Source organism: Trichosurus vulpecula, chromosome 8, assembly GCF_011100635.1.
Source record: "Trichosurus vulpecula isolate mTriVul1 chromosome 8, mTriVul1.pri, whole genome shotgun sequence".
Classification (NCBI taxonomy): Eukaryota; Metazoa; Chordata; class Mammalia; order Diprotodontia; family Phalangeridae; genus Trichosurus; species Trichosurus vulpecula.
The window spans coordinates 149617691-149640011 of NC_050580.1; the positions used below are offsets into that span (position 1 = coordinate 149617691).

The 22321-nt window shown below is 39.6% G+C and overlaps 1 protein-coding gene across 3 annotated transcripts; it reads right to left on the reverse strand.

Moving 5' to 3' along the window:
• Positions 1-349: 349 nt before the first annotated feature.
• Positions 350-21345, reverse strand: SPG21 (SPG21 abhydrolase domain containing, maspardin). 3 transcript variants are annotated; one of them, XM_036735564.1, is made up of 10 exons: positions 21122-21277; positions 19888-19935; positions 16332-16418; positions 12747-12908; positions 10622-10702; positions 10028-10173; positions 7375-7483; positions 6042-6149; positions 1330-1470; positions 350-1015 (listed from the first exon to the last, which is right to left on the reverse strand). In XM_036735564.1, the coding sequence occupies exons 3-10, from the start codon at positions 16392-16394 to the stop codon at positions 896-898; spliced, it is 930 nt and encodes a 309-aa protein (XP_036591459.1). In that variant the 5' UTR covers positions 16395-16418; positions 19888-19935; positions 21122-21277; the 3' UTR covers positions 350-895. The 3 variants fall into 3 exon arrangements, with proteins under 3 accessions (XP_036591459.1, XP_036591458.1, XP_036591460.1); XM_036735563.1 differs by lacking the exon at positions 19888-19935 and having other exon boundaries at positions 21122-21345; XM_036735565.1 differs by lacking the exons at positions 19888-19935; positions 21122-21277 and adding an exon at positions 17625-17692.
• Positions 21346-22321: the final 976 nt, after the last annotated feature.

Here is a 22321-nt window from a genome sequence, read left to right on the forward strand (position 1 = left end):
TCAACTTCTTCTGCGACTTAGATGCCCAGACCTGCCTCTTCAGGTCTGACTCAACCTGGCTGTCTCTCATTATTTGGGAAGTGGTAGGCAGGAGCACTTTCCCTCTTCTTTCACAAAGAAAATAAGTGACAGAAAAAGCAAATTAAGCCTTTTGAATTAGTTCTCTCCACAACATTGACGCCACACATTTCCCCTTAAAGACAAAGCCCACCTATGTGAATGATCATGTTGGGCTCCTACACACACACAATTACAAAGATCATCTGATAATCAGACAGCAACAGATCAACTTTAAAGAAAGCCCTGTATCTAACATGGCAGCAGCAACAATTATGATAAAGAAGGCCACTTCTTGAATCTGATGTTTTATTCAAAATGACTATAGTAGCTGGCAAGATGACAGCTAAAAAAATCCAAACAATTTGTTTTGATTAGAAATAAAGCGAATAGGCAGATGGTAGCCTTGGCACCTTAACAAGTTTTAACCAAAAATAGATAAAAAATAATAAGCTTCTAGAGTACACAATCTGGATTGGCAGTATTTACAGCTAAAGCATTAAAAAAAAAACACCCCAAAACTCCACAAATTAATGTTCCCTTAAATGCAGAGGTGAAGACTTTTGGTAGCAAAAATTTTCACGATTCTTAAAATAGGAGGCTTCAAAGATATTTCTTTAAATTCAAAAGCTAAAAGTCAAACCAAAAAAAAGATGCAGTTACACGGGCTTGGAGAGCTCACTGTCACCAGTACTGCATTTTATAGAATGCATTACAGACTGGCTAACAACAAAAAAACCTCCAAAAACCACACCCCAGGACAAAGAGGCAGATTGGAGGGCCCTGATTGTACCGGAAGCCGGGCCGATGGATTCGCTGTTGAGCTGCAAACAAACCCCTATGGTTCTTCTTGACCACTAACGTTAAGGCCACCTTTTTGTACTTCGAGTTCTTCAGCACTGACCATAGAAGGATCAATGGCTGCGTATTTTGTTCCTCGAAACTGCAGTAAATGGATCTGTAGAAATACAGAGAGGAGCAACTTAAATACTTGTATTATCAGGATTACTTTTTTGCATTTCTTAAAAAAGGATCCTATTTACTCATCATCCCATTTGATTCTACAAAAAAGTTTTACCAGAGTCCTTGATTTACACCTTACAATTAAAGTGTTCAATGAGCAACAGTCTCAGGTGCCAAACATCAGAAAATCTAATCATTTCCTCAAAGCAATCCAATGCTTTCAATTGCTAGCCTCTACTTCCACATTAGCAAGGCATTAAAATGAGAAAAACAGCCTAATGCTTCAGAAGTCCCTGAGTCAGGACTTACCTGTACATAAAGGTTCACCTCAGCACTTCTGCAAAGGTAAGGAAAGTTGCCTCCAGTTTTAAGATGTGCTCTCCTAGCATTAGGGTATAATTTGTACATTTCTTCTTTAGCTTCAGTTGAAAGGGCACTCTGGTCAAATACCTTTGAGAAAAAAGGAGGAAAGCTAAAAATAGAGTTGTATTTAATGAGGTCTCTTCAAATGATGGGAACTATCACAAAACAGGACCCCACCAATTTCTCTCTGAAGCATTTTACATTCCCATCAAGCAGCCTACAAGCTACATGTGCCATTTCCCTTATAAGACATTCCATTTCCTGTCTTTGTGCAGGCTCTCTATGCCTGGAATTTTCTCCCTCATTACCTCATTTGGAATCACCAATTCCCTTCCAGGCTCAGCTCAAGTGCTACCTACTCTAAGAGCTCTTTTCCCCATTTATTAGTTATTATATGATTAGAGTTATCTCTGGTTATTATTTCCACCCTTCCCTTGAAATTACTGATTTTACTTTGTAAAAAATTTGCTTTTACTCTTCTATGTACATGCTGTTTTCCATCAAGAAAATAAGCTCCTTGGGGGAAGGCAGGGACTAGTTTTTATCTTTATGTCCCCGGTGCCTGGCAAGTTTTTGTTCGTTTTTTTTTTTTTTTTAAACAGATGCTTGCTGAATGCTTTGTTGAAACTTAAAGAGACCGGACTGAGTCACTTTTTTTTTTGTAACTGTTTTAGCTATTTTCCCCCCGGTGTCAACCTTCAGTGTGCTCATAAAAAGAAGACATGGACTACAAATTTGTGGGCAGGAAGGCCAGAACCAGAGAATTACAGGCTCTGCCATGAGACATCATTAACTCAAATTTCTTGCTCATGATGAATCCCTTTTATACTAACATCGATAAGAAGCTGTTTTTTGAACACTTCTAGTGACAGGAAATTCTTCACTTCAAGAGTGAGTCCCTTCGTTTCAGACAATTCTAACCGGTGCCAAGTTTTTTTCTCATACAGAATCTGTCTCCCTCTAATTTCTACCCACTGGTTCTGTTTCTCTCTAGAGGAGTTACAGAGAATTCAGTTCACCTCAAGTATTTATTAAGAAGTTAAGTGCACCTCTGATGCAGAAATTTCACTGCTAGCCGTATACTCCAAGGAGGCGAGGGATAAAAAGAAAGTCCCATATGCACCCCATATATATGTTGGCACTGTTTGGGGCAGTAAAGAAGTGAAAACAAAGTGGACAATTGCCATCAAACAGTGGTACATGAATGTAATGTAATATTATTGTGCTGTTAAAAATCATGAATATGATTAATACAGAGATAAATACAGGTATATGAACTGATGAAAAATAAAGGAAACAAAACCAGGACTATAGTACAATAATGTAACTGAAAAAACACTGAACTGAATGCTTCAAAATTATAATGACTAAGTTTTGCCTCAAAGAAAAGATATGAGAAGAGACTACCTCCCAGCTTTCTAGCAAAGGTCAGGGACAAAGGCTGTGGAAAAGAGCATCTATGGTGGACTTTTTTTGACATGATGATTAGTTTTGCTGATTTTTTTCTTCTTTTTAAAAATCCTTTTATTATAAGGAATGGTTCTCTAGGTGAGGATATGAGGAGAAATACAGTGGAAAATGCAGGTTACATAAAAACACAGTATCAACAAAACTGTATTTTTAAAAAGGTGTGTATAAGGTGTGTGTAAGGCACTGAAAATAAAAGGCCAAGTTATCCACTGTATCTTCTGTGATTCTCTCTACATTGATACTCTAGCTCCTGATTCCATTAATTTTCACACGGCCTCCCTTATCTTTGGCTCCCAAAATGCTTATCTTATCAAGACTCCACTCCAGTGCCACTTCTCCAGCTGTTAGAGTTTTCTCTCTATTCCATTTTCCTTAAACTTTTCTCACTTGTGTTCATATTGTAACTCCTGCTCCTCCCCCCCCACCAAAATAAATGACTCAATGGTCAAAGAACGTTTTGTTTTGGGCTCTGTGTCCCCAATGTCTAGTATAGTATCTTGCACATAGAAAGATTTTAATATTGTTGAACTGAGTTATGGAGAAAAAACTGAGCCGACCTGGCAACTGCCTGGATATGGAGAGAGTCAAAGATAATTCTGAGTTTTTGAATCTCACTGACTGGAAGGATTATGGTGTCCTCCACATATATGCAGAAGTGAAGAGGCAGAGCAGGCAGGTTTGGAGAAGAAGACAGTGATAATGTTTTGGACGTGCTACGTTTGAGATACCAATGGACAGGGCTATTTCATAGCTAGTGGCAATGTAGGCCTGGAGTTCAAGAGAGAAATCAGGACTATGATAAAGACTTAGGAAATATCTACAGATAGATGATAATCAAATACCCATGGGAGCTAATGAGAGCACCAAGAAAGGAGAGGGGCAGCTAGGTGGTCTAGTGAATAGAGCACTGGCCCTGGAGTTGGGAGGACCTGAGTTAAAATTTGACCTCAGACACTTGACACTTATTTGCTGTGTGACCTTGGGCAAGTCACTTAACCCTGACTGCCTCACCTCCCCCCTCAAAAAAAAAAAAAGAGAAGAGAAGGAGTTCCAGGACAGAGCTCCTTGGGAGAACACCTACCATAATAAGGCAGGAAATCTGACCTAAGAAAGAAGGTAGTCAGACAGGTGGCAGGAGTAGTAAGGCTGTAGTGCCATGGAAACCAAAGTAATAGAGCCTACCCTACCATGTCTAGTAGAAAGGGAAGGCCAACCATGGAAAACTGCAGAGGTCAAACATGATGAGGACTAAAAAAAAGGCCACTGGAGTTAAGTACTTAAGGGACCACTGGTAATCTCAGAGAAAGCAATTTCAATCATATGGTAAAAGTCTAGAAGCCAGATTACAGGGGATGGTGAAGAACTGGGATCAGGTGCGAGTAGATGACTTTTTCCTGGGAATTTGGCAGTAAAGGGGGGAAAAGTTTAGTAGCTGGAGGCATTGCAGGGTATGCAAGAAGAAATCAAAAGATGAGAAGACACTGAAGAGTGGAGGAATGATCAATGGTTTGAGTTCTAGGAGGTGACTGAAGGGGACAGGATCAAGGGCATAAGGAAAGGGGCTGGCCTTGGTGAAGAGAAGGTCCACCTCTTCCTTGGAGCCTAGAACAAATCCAGAGAGAATATACATGTAGCTTTGAGGTTGAGAGAGAAGAGCAGGTGCCTGACAGATGGCTTCTATTTTATCAGTAAAGAAAGAAGTGAGTTGCTTTGCTGAGAGAGGGGAATGGGATCTTGGGTTAGGGAGAAAAATGTTTCAAACAGCAACCACAGAGACTGCGACAGAAAGTCGATCAGGGAAGAATAAAAGGGCTGCTGTGTACCAAGGTTACACAGCATAAATCTGTAGTGCAGCTGGTCAGCAGAACTGCAGGACATCCTCAAGCCCTGTTCAGCAGCACTTGAATAGGAGCAAAGAATGGGGCAGAGGATATAAGCCACAGATGGGGTTTGGCATGAGTACCAACAGGACAAGAGCACAAAAGATGCAAGCATGGAAGACAGCGTACAGATGAAGAGGTAAACTACAGCATCAAGACTGTGAAGGGAAGACGACTTCCCTTCCCAAATAAAGCAGAGTTCATAGTGCGGGAGAAAAAGGAGGGATACAGGTAATGGAGGTCACAATGAGGACAAAGAATGGTTGCAGGAGAGAAGGGTATGATGCAAGATAGAAAATTATCATCAGAGAGGGGAAGGTTAGGGTTCAGAGTCATGGATGGAACACAGATTTGGGTTGTGGTGAGATCCCTGAGGTTGGCTGAGGTAAAGTGAAGACACAGGGGAAGAGAGCTGAGGATATGCTGAAGAAGTGAAGAGTTTGATCCATTTCCAATATGATAGCACTTCATATATTTGAAGATTATTATATTCTCCTTAACTTTTATCCAGTGTAAAAAGTCCTTTAATGATCTCTATAAAACATAGTTTCTAATCCCTCCCCACTTTAGTCCTTCTTCCATGTGACGATCCTTCAGAGCTACCAAATCCTAAGTCATCTCTTGTATCTTCAACCGATACTTGAATGGCATAGGCTTCGGCCACCACCATCGGTGCGTTACCTAGAACCTCTACACTCTGTCAGTGTCCTTAATGAAATGTGGTGCCCTAGAACTGACAATAAGGCTCCCTATGTGGTCTGACCAGGACAGAAGACAGTGAGACTGTGACCGCCTGCATTCTGGACACCTGGCCTCTAGACTACTGCACCAAGTACTTTCAAAAAGGAGGAACAATATAAAAACCCCAAACTCTGTGCTACCCATAAGGCTATCAGGAAAACTGTTACCTATGAGAGGCCCAGTGGTCAGTGGTTTGGCCCTCCTGCTCTTACAGTTAAAGTACAGTCTTAATTAGTAAGCATAAATAAAATTTGGTATGTTTTCATATTATTGTCAGAGCTGATGTTCTGTTGACATAACACTCAACAACACAGAAGGACCTTCCATGCCACAGGGAGACACTGAGTAGGACTTCAGTGGAGAAATCAAAGTGACAATGGGGCTGTTTCCTGGACAAACCTAGGATAAGAAACCTGCAATCAAACTACTTCTGATTTTAAATACCCATAAAAAGTAAAGTTAGGATTCTGGAAGGCAAGAAGACTCTGAATAAAAAAGATACAAGGTTTCTACCTTTATGTAAATGGAGGTAAAATATCTACTTTAATATACAAAAAGAAAACTTACATCCATAATAGTCACAGGAATGTCCCGAATTTTATGAGGTTCCACATAAGAATTCTGACAGTTCAAGGTAAGCCTTGAAGCCAATTCACTTTGACCCAAGCTTTCTAGCTATAGGAGAAAACAAAAGTAAAGATTTATTTGTTAGCTGATATTTAAATCAACAGAGAAGGCCAGTGCTTCTACTGGCTTGTCACTCAGAGGGTGTTCCAACAAATATCACTGATGATGAGACATGCTCAAGATGAGAGAAAATAGACCTGGCCTTATAGTCACCTGCACCAAACCACCCAGACTTAAACTCTCATTCCCCATTCCGGTGATGGTCAAAAAATAGATAAATGCAATAGGCATCTGACAGTTTTCAACTTTAATTAATCCCTCAGATGAATGGCTGTAAATGATGAACCTAATTCATGAGATAGATACATACACACACACACACACACACACACACACACACACACACACACACACACACAATATGTCAGCAGATAATTCCTTAAGGTGACTGACAGTTTTCAAAAGACTATCTACTTGGTATATATTTAATAAAGCAAATGAACACAAAATGGTAGAACTATGAACCCATATCTATATCCTTCCACAATTACCCAAAAAAGAACCGAGAACTAAGCAAAGTGCTACATATTGTTATAAAAGTAATCTACTTTGTACCTACAAGTACTTGAATGCAACACCAGAAATCATTCAGGATGGAGGCCCACAAGTGTGATGATACCTACTATGGACTGCAATGGGGCACAATGAGAAATCCTCCATGAAGGCTATTCTGAATGTCTGACTCACGGCTGCCTCCCTCACACCCTACTAAAACTACTGGCACCTCCCTTCTTCTCCCCCTCCTCACCCAACAGGAGAATACTGTCTTCCAAGCACTGAAAACCATAATTGTGAACGAAAACCAAAAACATTCAATGGAGTTAGCGCATCCAAAGGAAGCAACACACAGAGACTATCAGTGAACCTTTAGAGTTATACAGGGACCTAAGCTTCTTTAATTTAAATGTAACATAATGACCTATTTCTTGAAATTCACCGCTGGGCAGGTCTCTGATCTGCAGATGAGTTAGTAATGACGAAAGAGGTGACAGTTAACCTCTAAATAATAGGAAACTAGAAAGCATGGAATGAGAGACAGATTTCATAAATAAGAAGTCTTGGGCAATTTTGTAATGCCTGTTCAGACATACATTAAACAAAGCAACAAAAAACCAAAACCCCCAACCTGTAACATCCAGCTCGAGGAATGCAGTGCCACAGGCAGAGAGGAGCATTCTAGAGCAAAGCACACGCACAGTGAGACACCCCTTACCCTGTCAACCATGAAATCAATGGCATCTGCCATGACAGGATCCACAGGACCGGATGAAAAGTTTCCAAGCACTATTTTCTTGAGCATAAATGCTGGCATTAACCAAAAGCTGCAATGCACAGACATAAAATAAGTATTCTGAATATCCAAGTACGCAACAACAATAGCATATATTCGATCAATTAACAAACATGTAATTAAGTGTATGTCATGTGCTGGGCACTGTACTAGATACTGGGAATAGAGAGACAAAAATGAAAGTGTCTGCCCTCCAGGAGTTTACCTTCCATTAGGAAGCCAACATTCACATCAACCACTCTATGCCAATAAATACAAAGTGATTTTTGGAAAGGAGGCTCAGGTAGCTAGGAGAATCAGGAATGGCCTCATGGAGAAGAAAGTGGTGCTTGCCTTAAGGAGCCTGCAGCCCATCCCTACTCAGCCCTTCCCAGCCTCTACTAGGATTTTACTATAAATAAGTTAGTAGGGATTCTCAGTTGCTTTCTAGGTTTTCTTTTGTCTTTTCTTCTGTGTTTCAAAGATTCTTCAGAGCTCTGGTTCTCAATAGCAGTTCTAGGAAGTTACTGATTCTTTTTCTCTGTAGTAATGATTAAACTTAACTCTGCAGAATAAATTATTCTTGGGTATAGGCCTTTTTCTTTTGCCTTTGGGTAGACAAACACATGAGCCTTCTTCTAGATCATGAAGGATGACAGTATGTATTGTTTGTTATCAAACCATCATGTGAATATTTCAAAGAATTATGGGCAATACTTCAAAACACTTTAAAAAGGTAGAAAAGTTGATGATTTCACTTGGATACTAGTTTATAAAGATCATTATAAGTTCAGCCTAACCCTGTCAGTGAATCAGGTGCTCCCTTTGAAAATAATGATTGCTCTGGGAGATGGGTGAACCCTTTCAGGTTGTCAGAGCACCATTTATGAAACTGCTGCTTCAAAGAAAATAAGCCGTCTGGCGATCTGAAAAAATGCATTTCCCAAAGTAAGTAATCTTTGAATGTGAATATTTACGATTACCAAACATCCATTTAATGATTTTAAACTAATTATTTCTCACTTATGCTGCGAATCATTTACAATAGGTACAAAATGGGTTTTGGTTGATGCTGAAATTGGGAGAAGGAGTAATAACCACTTATAATTAAATACGGCTTTCAGACTGACCAAGTGGTTTCCTCCCTACAATCCTATGTGGGAGGCCTTGCAGATATGATCTTCCCCATTTCAGATTCGAGCACTGAGGCCCAGGGGTCACATAACTAGTTAGTGGTAGTGCCCAGTCTCAAAACCAGGTCCTCTGGCTCCAAGACTCTTTCCACAGTCTCATTCCGTGCCAGGGCCAATGTTATCCCCTCCAATAATAATCAGGTTCTTTCCTGTTTGTGCTTTAATATTTTAAGGATGACACTTGATCAGGTACTGAAAATAAAGAATGATAATGCTGGGATGGCATGGAAGGATATTTCCAAACATAACAGTATAATACTGTCTGGATTGTGAAAACCATGCCAATAGCATTTTCCTTATGAGGAAACCTGAAAACTAGACCAATCACAAAGGTATGTTTAAAAATGTGTAGCCTAGCCTCACCAGCAAAAACACCACAGACTTGCTGTTAAAACAGAAAAAATAAGTAAAAATGATCAAACCTAATACTGGTCAGGAACATAGGTGCCCACATTTATTGCAAGTAGTACTGTAAGCTAGATCATACCTTGTAAAGAGCATCAAGACAATATGTACCAGGAAAAGCAAAACTATTCATCTTTTTTTTTTTTTTTTGGGCAGAGGAAGGCATTTTATTACGCTCCTCAAGAGTGCGGGTGCAGTGCTCATGGGAACACTCACACTATTCATCTTTTCTAACTTAATTCTTCCAGTATGAGGAATATGCTCCAAGGAAGTAACACGTAACATAAAAGGAATAGCAACAACAACAAACAAAATTTTCACAGAGGTACAATTTATAACTGTGAAAACCTGGTAACAGCCTTTGGGCCCCACAAGAAGTGAATGGCTAAGGAAATAAGGGTCCACCAACACAATGGACACCATCTGGCTATTAGAAATGATGAAGTGAATTATTCAGAAACATGGAAATGTGTTTATAAAGTCGTGTAGTGTGACGGGAAAAGTAGAATTCAGGAGAGTCTATAAATGCTGGTTACAAGTGTGTAAAAATGAGTATGTATCATCAAAGTTTGGAAGAGAATCTAATGTTCATTAGGTTCTTTTTTCCCTATAAAGTTTTTTTAAGTTGTTCTTTTTATTTGAATGCAATGGCAAGCCCATAGGCAACTAGGTGGAGCAGTGAATAGTGTTGGGACCTGGAATCAGCAAGACTCCATTTCTTGAGTTCAAATTTGGCCTCAGACACTTACTAGCTATATGGCCTTGAGCAAGTCACTTAATCCTGTTTGCCTCAGTTTCCTCATCTGTAAAATGGAGTATCTTTGCCAAGAAAATCTTAAATGGGGTCACAAAGAGTTGGCCACAACTGAAAATGACTGAATAACAACAAAAAAGCAACATGACTGTGAGATACAATTATCTTCCTTCTCCTCACTCCCCCAAAACTGTCTAGCATTTTAGAATTAAGTAAAATGTCAGTTTTAGTTTAATTCTCTTACCTGTTTGCAGTCCAGGTCTGGTTAAAGATAGAGGTGTCACTGAAGGAATTACAGAGGATAAGGGAATGAACTCTGGGAGATTTGTGAGTGTATTCAGCAAACTTCTGCGCCAAAAAGCCTCCCAAAGAAGCCCCAAAAAGATGAACCTTAATTTGAATCAAATATAAATTACCAAAAAATAGCAGTAAAGTGCCTGGAAATCCCATCCCAAATTTAATGTTAAAACAAAACTAAACAAAGTTTGTCAGCTGTGGCTATTCTCTGCCACTTGAGATACCTAAGTAGACAGGAAATGCAAGATGCTTTTTGTTTAGAATTGAGTATAGCTTTAAAAACAAATATCTCAGCAAGAAATATAATGTAACCAAGTTATAACCAGGTTTAAAAAAAGTACATGAAATACACACGTCTGGACCTTTGATTTCACTGGTGTGAGAAGTTGCATGTCAGGAAATACTCTCAACCAATATATATTGTCAACTGTTAGGCAACTTATATAGTTGCCTGAGGCACTGGAGGTTAAGTGATTTGCCCATACTCTCTCAATATATGATAAGCTAAAATTATTTAATTTAAAAATTTGGGTGTACTAACTTTATCAAGTTGTAGATGGTCTAATAGTTTTCTGAATCCATCACAGAACTCAAGATGGTCCCAATAAACTGGATACTGCAGCTGTAACAAGAAGAATTTTAAAATAAGCTATTTAAATAAACAATGAAATTAATCCACACACATCTGGAAAAATGTCTCAATATACAACAGAATTTATCATTTGATAATTTTTTCTGACTGAAAATCTATAATAATGAGATTTTAGTGTTTAGCTTAATGTCATAATTCATTTAAAAAGCTAATTCTGTTGTATAATAAAAATTAGAGCTAACATTACATTTCTTTGTACAAGTGGGAGATTGTACGTGTGGAACAACACTGGCTAGTTTTGCTGAACTGTTTTTTCTCTTTTCCTTTGTTACAAGTAAAGTCTCCTTGGGGTAAAAGGGGGAAGGAATATATTTAGAGATAAAGATATGAAGACAAAAGACAGCAATAAGTTTTTTAAATTAGAGGTAAGAATGTAGTTGGAACAAAAAAAAAAAGTTGGTGTTAAAGAATGGATAAACATGAGTTTCCTAATACTATATGAATGACAATTTTGATGTAGATCAATTTTAATCCCAAACACTCAAAAAACTGTGAGGGTAATAAGAGAACCTTTCATCGAAAAGAAATCATGATTTTGTTAAAATTAAACTTCCTTCTAGGTTGAGAGTCAATAGAACCGAAAACAAAATCTACATTAGGTAAAGGTATGAAAATAAATGAGGGTTGCAACTGCTTTTATATAGCATTCACTGTGTCTTCTTGCCACAACATATCTTTATGGAGCTTTTAAACAAAATCTTCCCTCTCTTCTTTTTGGTACTGAGTCATACCCTATAATTTTGTGCTAGTCTTTTTTATCTGTGAAACTGACTACAGCATCATGGACCAGGAACATTCTCAATTACTGTTCACTGATGATGAAGAAAAGAGAAGAAACGAAAGTTATTAACTATAGATTGTTGGGAGTGAGCAATTCATCTCCAAATCCTTCTGCATATAAACCCTGCCTGCGTTGGTTGGCTGTTCTAAATTAATTATATTCATCTTGTCTTTTAACTGACATCAGGTTGAGCTGAATCAATGACAATTTGTGGCTTTTACATAATAAATTCTACTTTTTTTAAATGCCACAAAGAATTAGAATTTCTAGCATTTTGTGAAGAGGAGAAAAAGATTTGAACAGCTGAGCAATTAAAGAGGCTGGGTTAGTGATGACCCAGAAATATTGTTTTGAAGTAAAAAAAAAACAAACAAACCCAAAACCCCTACACAATTTCCTTTCTGGGCACTAAAAAAGAAAAGTTTTGCATGCAGGGTAGAGAATTCTGACCAAATAAATACTGAAAGGCCATCTAGCTAAAAAGATCAAAGAAGTCAACAGCTAAAACCCAGAGAACCTAGCTAACATATGTCTATATATCTACATTTACATAGCTAATATATACCTAACATAGCTAATAATATCTAGCTTTTCATTTAGGCATAATTCCAAATAAAAGGAGAAAAATCCAATCACAGACTAACATGTAGCAGACATGAGAAAAGTTAATGATTTATACTATGGTTTTAGAGACATAAACATATGGTCAGCTTTCAGTTATCAGAATAGGACAGCTGGCTTTGATTTCAATTCCTACTTGACACTGAAACTTTCTATACTTAATCTCACTGGCTGGAATATAGTCAGCTATCCAGCAGGAATTGGAAGGAGAAAGGAAGTACCAAATTCACAGCTGGACTATACCTTCACAAAAGGTCATTTAAAACCCTACAATGAATTATCTCACTCTCTTTCTGTTATCCAGAAAAGGGTATAAACAAGAGTCAGTAAATTTAGAGAGGGAGACAAATAAGCTTGTGCTGGTGTTATCAATCCCTATATATAACCCATGTCTTTGGGGCTATGATCATGTGACCCATAGTCACATGTATATTATACATCTGAGCATACATGCTACTTCTACTCAAGTACCTTGACAACTTTTTTATGCATTCAAAACAATTTTTCTCTTACTGAAAAACCAACTGTGAAACCTGTTTTTTATATGATATACTGAGATGATAGCAGAAAAAGAAAAACCCAGTCCTTTGAGGTAAAGTCAATAATACTCACTGCTATAACTCTGTAACCCCATCCAGTCAACGCCAAAATCTGCCGGAAAAACACATCTGCAGTGCCACTTACAGGAGGAAGAAATATGAGGGGACATCTGATACTTCTGGGGCCTGCATCATAGAGTGACCACACTTTACTATCATCATCATCTACTATAATCTGAAAAAAAAATTAAAAAAAAAATGAAGACTCTTGTAATGAATTTAGTTTTTAAACAGCTCTTATTTTACAGAAGTAGAATGTCACCGACAGTATTAAGTTCATTGTCCTGTTAAAAGGTAAAACGAGGGGATCCAAACCTTAAGGCCAAATTCCCACTTATGATGGCTAAATTGCTGTCTTTTGTTTTCTTCTGTGTTAATGCCTATAACCAAGCTGTAGAAGATGACTTTGTATTCCTCTAAAGAATATCCTTTAGTGGTGTTAACATTATCCAAATTCCATTTCCATAAAGGCAATGTGAAGAACTCTATTTTGTAAAATTGAATATGATATCTGTTCTGTAGCAAACTAAGTCTGGGTGGCCCTTTGTGTATATATGTTTGCGGGGGAGGGGAAAGTGGTAGAATAGAGAGGAGGGAAGGCAGGAATTGCAGAATCCTTCACTGTTTTCAGCCTTGGGGTTGGTGAGAGTCAGCAGCCAGAAGAAGGGCCACTGCCACCAGGCTGTTGAGGGAAAAGCACAAGAAGAAATCTGATAGCTTATGATAATGATGCTCAGAAGCTGTTTGAGATTTGCTCCTGGGAGAATCTCAAGGACAGGGAGGCCTGCTAATAGAAATGAACCACAGAGAGGAAGACGGGAGGGATGATGGATTAACTTTTGTGACCTTGGGGCTTTCTCTAAGAGGACTAAGAGGAAACATTAGCCTAGAATTACAAATTGTCATTTATAAATTTATAATCAGTTGGGGGTGGGTTGTTTAAAGGAGGTGTTAGTGCCAGCACTAGTCACGGGTTAAGGGGAAAAGGGGTTCACAATTCCGCTTGCTTGGTTCCCTTTTCTGTCTATTCTAGATTTTGGCCTTGTTACCTTGGAAAAAGTACACAAGAAGCTTCTGCGGGACCTCTGGGTGGGCCAGACCAGAAATTCCCTCTACAACATCCCTGACAAAGGGTCCTTCAGTTTCTGCCTGAAGAACTCCTCTGTTGTTGGAAATAAAATTTCATCTTGCTTCTATAACTGAAAACAAATTAAGAGCGATGTGAAGTTTCCCAGGGCCTAGAGCAACAACGCTTAACCAGAAGTGCCAGCAAAACAAAAGTCCATGCAAGAGGCTCCATCAGGCCAGGCCAGCTTTCCTGAGCCTTGCCCATGACCTGGAATGATGGCCACCGCACTGACTGGAGTTACAGATACCACACTCATGTGCTCACATACTTCCCTAGCCTCAAGCATATTTTTTTTAGAATAACTCTTGCTCTCCTCTTCCACTGAAAATGAAGGCTGTTCCAAGGCACCTTACAGGACATACCAACTATGGTCTAAAAGTTTAGGCTCTCGAAGCATGTACTCTAGGAGATGAATTTTCAAGGACACAAATTTAGGGGAAACAAAACAAGATGGTATATACTAACATAAAAACCAAACCCAAAGAGCATGGTCTTTCAAATAACCCATACTGTCTCATAACTATTTAAACATTCACTTTCACTTCACCTTTTTAGGAGATCTTTTCTAAGGAAACAATAGAAAAAAATGTTAGAGAAAAAGAGAAGTGGAGGTGTTCATATTATCTACTGACATTAAATGTCTATCACAAATTCTTCAGCAAACTTGTCATGAACTCTATACTAAATGTTCTGGTAACCGGAGATAATTATATCATTAAATGTGGTGTGCTGCACATAGCAGGTGTTTTAACAAATGGTTACTGAATAATTTTATGGAATTCCTAAAGTATTTAATTCAATTCAACAGACATTTATTAAAGCACCTACTATGTGCAAGGCCCTGAACCAGGATCTGGGGATATAAAAATGAAGTGTCTTTTCAGAGGAAAAGATCACTTTGAATTGAGAAGATCAAGGAAATGGTATCTGAGCTAAGCCTGGAAGAAAGAAAAGCACTCCAAAACTCAGAGATGGGAGAGGGTGAGTTCCAAGCACGGGGAAAAGCCTGTATGAATATACTGAGACAGAAGAGTGAAGAACTGGGTCAGGAGATAGTTAATGGTCCAGGATGGCTGGCCAAATACAGCAGATGAAGAGGTATACAGACTAAGATAAACCTGAAATGGTATACTGGAGTCAGATTATGAAAGGCCTTAAATGTCAGGCTAAAGAGGTTGTACTTTATGAGCAACAGGAAGTCACTGAAGGAAGCACTAGCTGTTTCAAATTCCATCCTCTGCTTTTACATATATTTAGACTTCTGAAAAGTTGTACCACAGTCCTGCCTTTTTTCCTTCTAGCGAGCTTGAGTGAGGTCTGGTGGGGGAAGAAATGAGGATGTTCACATTGCCCTCTAAAGGGTGCAGGGAAGGAGGAGAGTTGGGAGGAGTTAGAAATCAGCAGCTTGAACACAATAAGAAAGGGACAGAGTGCCTTCTAAAGTTATTTACCCTGTGTAAATGAAACATGTAGATTGATGAATTAGAGAAATGTGCCTCTAACTTTCAGTACGGAAAATTATTTTGTAATTACTGTAAGCTTGTGTCATCTTCATTGCTATTTGATGTGATGAAAAAGCCCATAACTTTGTAAATATCATTTTTGTTACAATAAAGACATATACGCACAGTAAAAAATCTTAAGTATATAGTATGTTGACAACTCTATGAAAGTTTCATCTTTGATGATACTTTGTAATTAAAGAGGTCCTTTTCTCCAATATGATCGCTGAACTGTTTTAAAACATTGTTTTCAGGACCCAAAATCAACACCTAAACAAATTTTTTAAAAGAGTTTGAAGTTTTTAAATCATCAGTCAAAAGGCTTCCAAAAGATAAATATGTTGGTTTTGGGCGACAAATATGACACCCCATTTTGCTGATCTTCTACTTAAATGAAAAATGCACCATTTAACAATATGTAAAAAACAGGATGCAGTTTTGACCCAAAATACTATGAAACAATCTGGGGAATAAGTAAATGCTTTATAATAGATTTTTACCATACTTTCCAGAATTCTGATGCTGATCCACATTTTCCATATTAAAAAAATATAGCAGTGCACAAGCAATTATTTAAAATAACCAAATTCTATTTGTATGAACATGTAATCTGATTAGAGAAGCATGAGTACAACAGGGGGCTTACTACCAAAAAAAATGTGTTTAGAAAATAAAGAGGGCTGTTATCTGCACCTTCAATCTTGAATTTACCTCAAAATGTAACCATACTTCACAGATTATGTAACTTTTCTGCTGAACGATAAAGCCACAGTACTTAGCAAGAATGGAAATGAGGCTGGCTACACTGGCATGCTGTCTAAACCACACACACAAAAAAACAAACCAGGACTTTGCAAACATTCAATTCAGTGTATAATTATTAAATGCCTTTTACATGCAGAGCATCATTCTAGGAATGAGGGAGAGAGGGAAAGACACAAAAGAGATATAGCAAAACCGCACATACCTTTTTAAGGGGAACTGTACTCCTGAACCAGTTATAATCAGGAGAGACTTTAATCTCTCCCATGATTTGCTGAAACACCTGTTAACCCTGAAATAAAAACATGTGATGTTTTATACCAAGAATGGATGGTTATATAAAAACTAAACACAAAAGCTATTACTATTCACATAAATAATGCTTTAGGCAAGAATATGGGAGCTATTCCATCTTAATACACTTTTTTTTTGTTGTTCTAAAGAACACATTGCTGTCTAATTTCAATGTATCATAGCAATGTTAGATAGAGGTAGAAGGTGCCCTAGAAATCATCTGGTCACAGGATTTCCAATCGGAAGGGATCTTAAGAGATCATCTAGTCCAATTTCCTCATTTTTCCAGATAAGGAAACTGAGGCTCCTAAAGGTTCGGTGATTTTTGCTCAAGGTCACACAACTAATTAGTGGCAATACTAGAGCTAGAAGCCAGTTTCCTGACCTCTAGTCAACACATTGCTTTTCTAATTTTCATGATTCAGCATAAGGTAGATAACTGACAAAATTATTTTAAGACTCATTTTAATAAATATGTAACTGTGGGATTGTCTTTATCAGCTAACATAAAGCCGCTTTTAAATAAAGTACCCAAATCAGAGGTGTCCAAATGGTGGCCTATATAGTCACATATGACCCTCCAGAGTTTCATGTTACTTGAAAGAAATACACCACAGTGTCATAGATTCAGAGACAGAAGGAGACACAATAGTGGTGACCTAGCTGAACTTCCGCATTTTAAAGATGAAGAAACTGAGGCTCAGAGAAGGTAAACGACTTGTATAAAGTCACACAGTAATAATGTCGATGGCAAAATTTAAACCCAGAACCTGACTTTGAATCCATTGTCCTTTCTTCTGTATAATGTTGCCTCCTACATATGGGGAATAGTGTTATTATATAAACTACTGTCCCATATTCCTCAAGAAGGCTTTTTCAGTCCTTAACTTTAGTGCCATCCCTCTGAGATTATCCCCAACTTATTTTGTATGCAGCTTGTTTGTATGTACTTGTTGTATATTGTCTTCCCATTAGACTGTCAGCTCCTGGAGGGCAGGACCCCTTTTCTGCCTTTCTTTGTATCCCCAGGGCTCAACAAAATACCTGGCACATGGTAAGCAATCTAGTTAAATGTCTAATGTTATGATTAAAAGTCGTACCATGCACTCTGAGAGGCCAAACATGGCATCATAACAGACTCGTAAGACTACTAGCAAACTAGCAAAAGAGAAACATTATTTAAAATTATGTGTCCTTTTCTCACCAAAGAAGTCCTACTTTGATGCCTCATGGTGGTGTGAGATCTCCAAAGTCATGTCAGGGGACTGTAATCTCTGGCAGATACTATTGAGCTGGAAAGACTGAGTAGAGGTCTGGTGAAAGACTCTGACTCCCATCTGCAGGACAAGTCTAGCTAAATTCAGAGAAGATCATGCCAACCATTTAGTGATGAACTTTTTTGGCCACGGAAATTCACCAAAACCATCTTCAAACCAAGGCATGGAATGGCTAATGGAGTCTGTGTTAGTAGAGAGAATAATCACATCTAAAAAATTGTATACCCTACAAAGTACTGAAATAAATCTGCACCAATGAGATTGGTGACTCCTGGCTTTACAGTTATGTGACCTGGATAAGTAATTTCACCTCTCTGAGGTTAGTTTTCTCATTTGTAATATGAGGTCAGACTGCATGATTTCTAAGGTCTCTTCTACTACAATTATTCTATGATATCTGGTCAGGTCAGCCAGCCTTGACTTAAGACAATATTCTTTATTGATCCACAATGAAACCTGAAAATAGTTACTGGTTTTATGTTCTAATTAATTAGCAAAAACTTTCACCATGTTCATCAGCTGCCAGAAATTTCAGAAACAAAGGAAGCATTTTAATTAAGTTCAGTATTAACACCTGCACAACTACGTAACCCAATACTCAAGACAGTTTGCAAATAACTATTTTCCTCTACTATGTTCTCCAACTCCACGAATCAACTAAGAACCTGGGAAGATGGGTCTTGTAACTTGTGTGGAGACTAGATCTGGGCAACTTGCTACACTTCAAACATAAGTGGAAATTCTTCTTCCCAACCCAAAGTCTGTAACCACAGAGTGACCCAGAAGCAACATGCCTTCAAGAAAAACAGAGCGCTTGAGCACTTTGTTTCCACAAATTATATGCTATGTCAGATAACTAAGTGTTACTTTAGGGTTCTTTCAACAAACTGCATGTTACTCAAAAGGTAAAGATGGCTATTCTTACGTTAACATTTCATTCTCACTCCAGACACTTGACTACCATCTCAATTTGATCTCAAGATGTACAATTAGGACAGGACATGAACGATTTTGCAAAAACAAAAAACCCAAAGAGGTTATCTCATGCATAAATATGGCCATTAAAAATTTGTACTAAGCAAAAGAAATTTCATTCTTTTTGGACTCATTTCTAATTTTCTTAAGAATGCATATTTACAGGTTAAAAAATACCCATTTCCATCCCCACTCCCCATACAATCTTTATCCCTTGAGCTAGTTATTTTAGCAAAATTAAGGCATCTGGCACACTAACTGGGAATATTTTTACCTGGATGGACTCAAGCTACTGTCACTTATAAAAATCTACTTAGTTTACAATGAATTTAAAGTTCCATTACTAAATTACATTACAAGAAATAAACTGTCTTTTCTGAGAAGGCGGCATTCTAATCTTGCTTTGGAATGGAATACTACTTACTAGATTTATAAAACTGATTTTAGATTATTTTAGATAACAAGATGGTAATAAGGCCAATAAATAAGCTTTCCTAATCACCAAACTGAGAGCTAATGAACTCTTAAGTTTGGAACTGCAAAGATACAAAAGGCAGAAATATATTTTATATACACACACACACATACACACACACACACAAAGACATTATACCCATCCATAACTTCTTTCTCATAGCATATCATAATCACACACATATATATCATTATAAACAAAAGAGGTTTCTTACCAATATTTCTTGGTAATGTCGAAAAAATTATTTCATTTTTAACTACAGACTCTCTAGACTTAATGATTCCCTGGACAGGGACTAAATTGCTGCTCAAGACAAGCGATGTTTAACACTTGTGCTGGTTTGGCAGTATATGAAAGGTAAAAAAAATACCAGTGTTGACTGAGCAACTGACTGCTTAGTGAAAAAGCCTCACAGCTGGGAAAGGAAAACAGCTGGTAACTACCAGAGTGAAAGAGGAGTTTGTTCTCATAGATCCCTTTCATCCTTTTAGAGGGGGTTTAAATTTTCCAATTCACATGAGGGATAAACTATGAGGCAAAAAAAGCGTAACAGTCTGACCAAGCTGGTTATGTTTAATCAGCTAAGAGCACAAATCATAACACAGTTCAATTTAAGTCAACTTAAGGGGGGAAAAACCTTTTACATTTTGGTAAGTAATACACTGCATTTTCCCCCCAATCCTACTTAGGATATCTTCTATGTACATGTTTGTTTAATCCCAGATTCCTTCAATACCTACCTCTTAACAAGGCTTGGCATTTGTAAGGAATTTCAGGATGATGAGCACCTGTCTCGTTGGAATCCAAATATGGTTATCAGCTTATTATGTGCAGTGAAACGTCACTTTCAAAATTTGTAGTAAGTCCCTTATCCTAATCCATAGTCTTTCTATGTCATAAATAAAGGCTATATGTGTAACTAACAATAACAGCAATAATCCTATTAATAAAAGAGTCTCATTGCTGGGCTGCAAATCTAACTAGACCAAAGTAAATGGACCAGCTATTCTACCTTGAGTCACAGCCAGGGAATATTTCCCCCCAGTTTTCAGTAAATCTATTTTAACATCTGCCAAAACTTATAACCAGAAAACTGACTACCTTAAATCTTTTCTGCAGCAACTTAAGGCCATTTCCTCTTGTTCTTTGGCTCGGTGGAGTCAGAGAATAGATGGCGTAATAACCTCAAAGACTTTGGAAACAGCTATTAAGTTACTTCTCAGTCTATTAGGATTACTTGAATTTTGTGTCTATAGGACTAAGTACACAAATAGAGGCAAATTAGCAAGGTAAAGCGCATTCTACGGATACCAAAAAACCTTTCTGGAAAAAAAAATGCCTGGAAAAGTACATGGAGGTGATTTTTAACATACGATTTCTGCTGCATTCGTCAAATCCCACTTGGCACAAGCCCAGAACTACTAGGGAGATGAAGATATTGAAGGGGAGGTTGTGGAGTGATTTCAACTAGGAGCAGTGTCTCTGCCGACGGGGTGCCAGCCTGCTTGTCCCCAGAAAAGAACAGCAGAAGGTGGGGGAAGCCGCCCTGGCTACTCAAGCACACAATTGTGTAGACACCCGCAGACTCCCACGGGAAGACGTGTCTGCACGCACAGAACCTACATACAGAATCTCAGGGGGTCAAGCTCTTGCTCGCTTTGGGTCAGGACCTGTGAAATTCCTGCTACCAATGCAGTCCAGCAACTTACTGTCTTAGAGAGTTGCGTGGGCCACAGGAGGGTTAAATGACATGCCCAGGGTCCCAGAGCCAGTGGGTGTCAGAAGCGGGACTCGAACCCAGCTCCTCCGGACTCCGAGCAGGGTTTTTCCCTCACTAAAGATGCGGCCCCGTGTGCCTGTCCCAGGCTCCCCGGTCCAAGCCCCCACAGCGGGGGACGCGCCCCCCACACCGTCACGCAGCCACTCCCACGCCGGCGCCCCCGGCCACACCTCCCGCAGCCCGAGGCCCCTCACCTGCCGCAGGCTGGCCCCACTTCCCTTCCCAGCCCCGGCTTCTCGTGGCGAGCCGCCGGGGGCCCTGGGCGCGGATCTGTCCCGCAGTCCGTACCCGAAGCAGAGCCAACAGGCAGCGAGGGAGGGTGGGGGAGGGGCCGGCTCCGGGGGTGGAGCGCGCAGCCGTGCGGGCCAGGGCCGCGCTCCGCTCGGCGCCCAACAGTGCCGGGCCGCCGGGCCGCGCCGCTTCCGGGGGCGGTGACATCACGTGAGGCGGAAGTCCGCGCGGAGCGGCCGCCGTCTCCATAACTACGGAGATAGTTGCGGGATGCACCTGAATACCCGGCGGTTCTGGCTCTGCAGCCGAGGCGAGTTCGGGATCTCCGGCCACGTGGGAGCATCAGTGACCGCCAGACTCTGGTCTCAGGCTAGGGCAGCGGCACCGGATCGCTCGGGCGGGCTGCTAGCAGCTGTCTATCATTCAGTCAATCCAACCTAGGTCTAGGCCGTAGGAGGCCTCGATGCCAGGGCCTCGACCTGTTCCCCGAGAGAGTCTGCCGGTTTCCCCCATCCCACCCATTCCCGCCCGGTGCTTTGGCAGTGAGCGTTTAAAAGATTCCCAGTAGGAATAAGGATCAAAGGTGTGATACTGGAAGGCACCTTGGAGGCCCTCCCTTCATTACTGATGACAAAGTGAAGTGACCGATCCAGGATCAAGCGGCAAGTAGCTGAAGCAGGATCTGAGCCCCCCACCCCCAACCCTGACTCCAGATCTAGCACTCCTTCCATTGTACTCCTCTGTTTAAAAACATGGCCAAGTAGCAGTCAGCATTTGAAACCAGGTCTTCCTGTCTCCAAGTCTAGCACTTTATCCAAAAGATCTTGAGTCTGAAGGGATGGACCAACCAAAGGGGACAAAAATGCACCATGTGCCCTGAAATATTTGCACGGCAAAGAACTGGAAACAAACTAGACACCCATCAACTGAAGAATTGCTAAACAAGTTGTGAACTCTCTGAAAGTGTGACTTAAGATGTCATCATTCAACTGAAACTGCCCTCCTCCAAATTACCAGTGGTCTCCACTGCCAAATCTAATGGTCTCTCAGTCCTCCTTCTCTCTGACTTCTCTGCCGCTTCTGACTTCACTGTTATCACCCTCTTGTCTTCGACAGTCTCTGACGACATCTCTGTCTCTCTCTCTCTCCCTGTCTGACTGCTC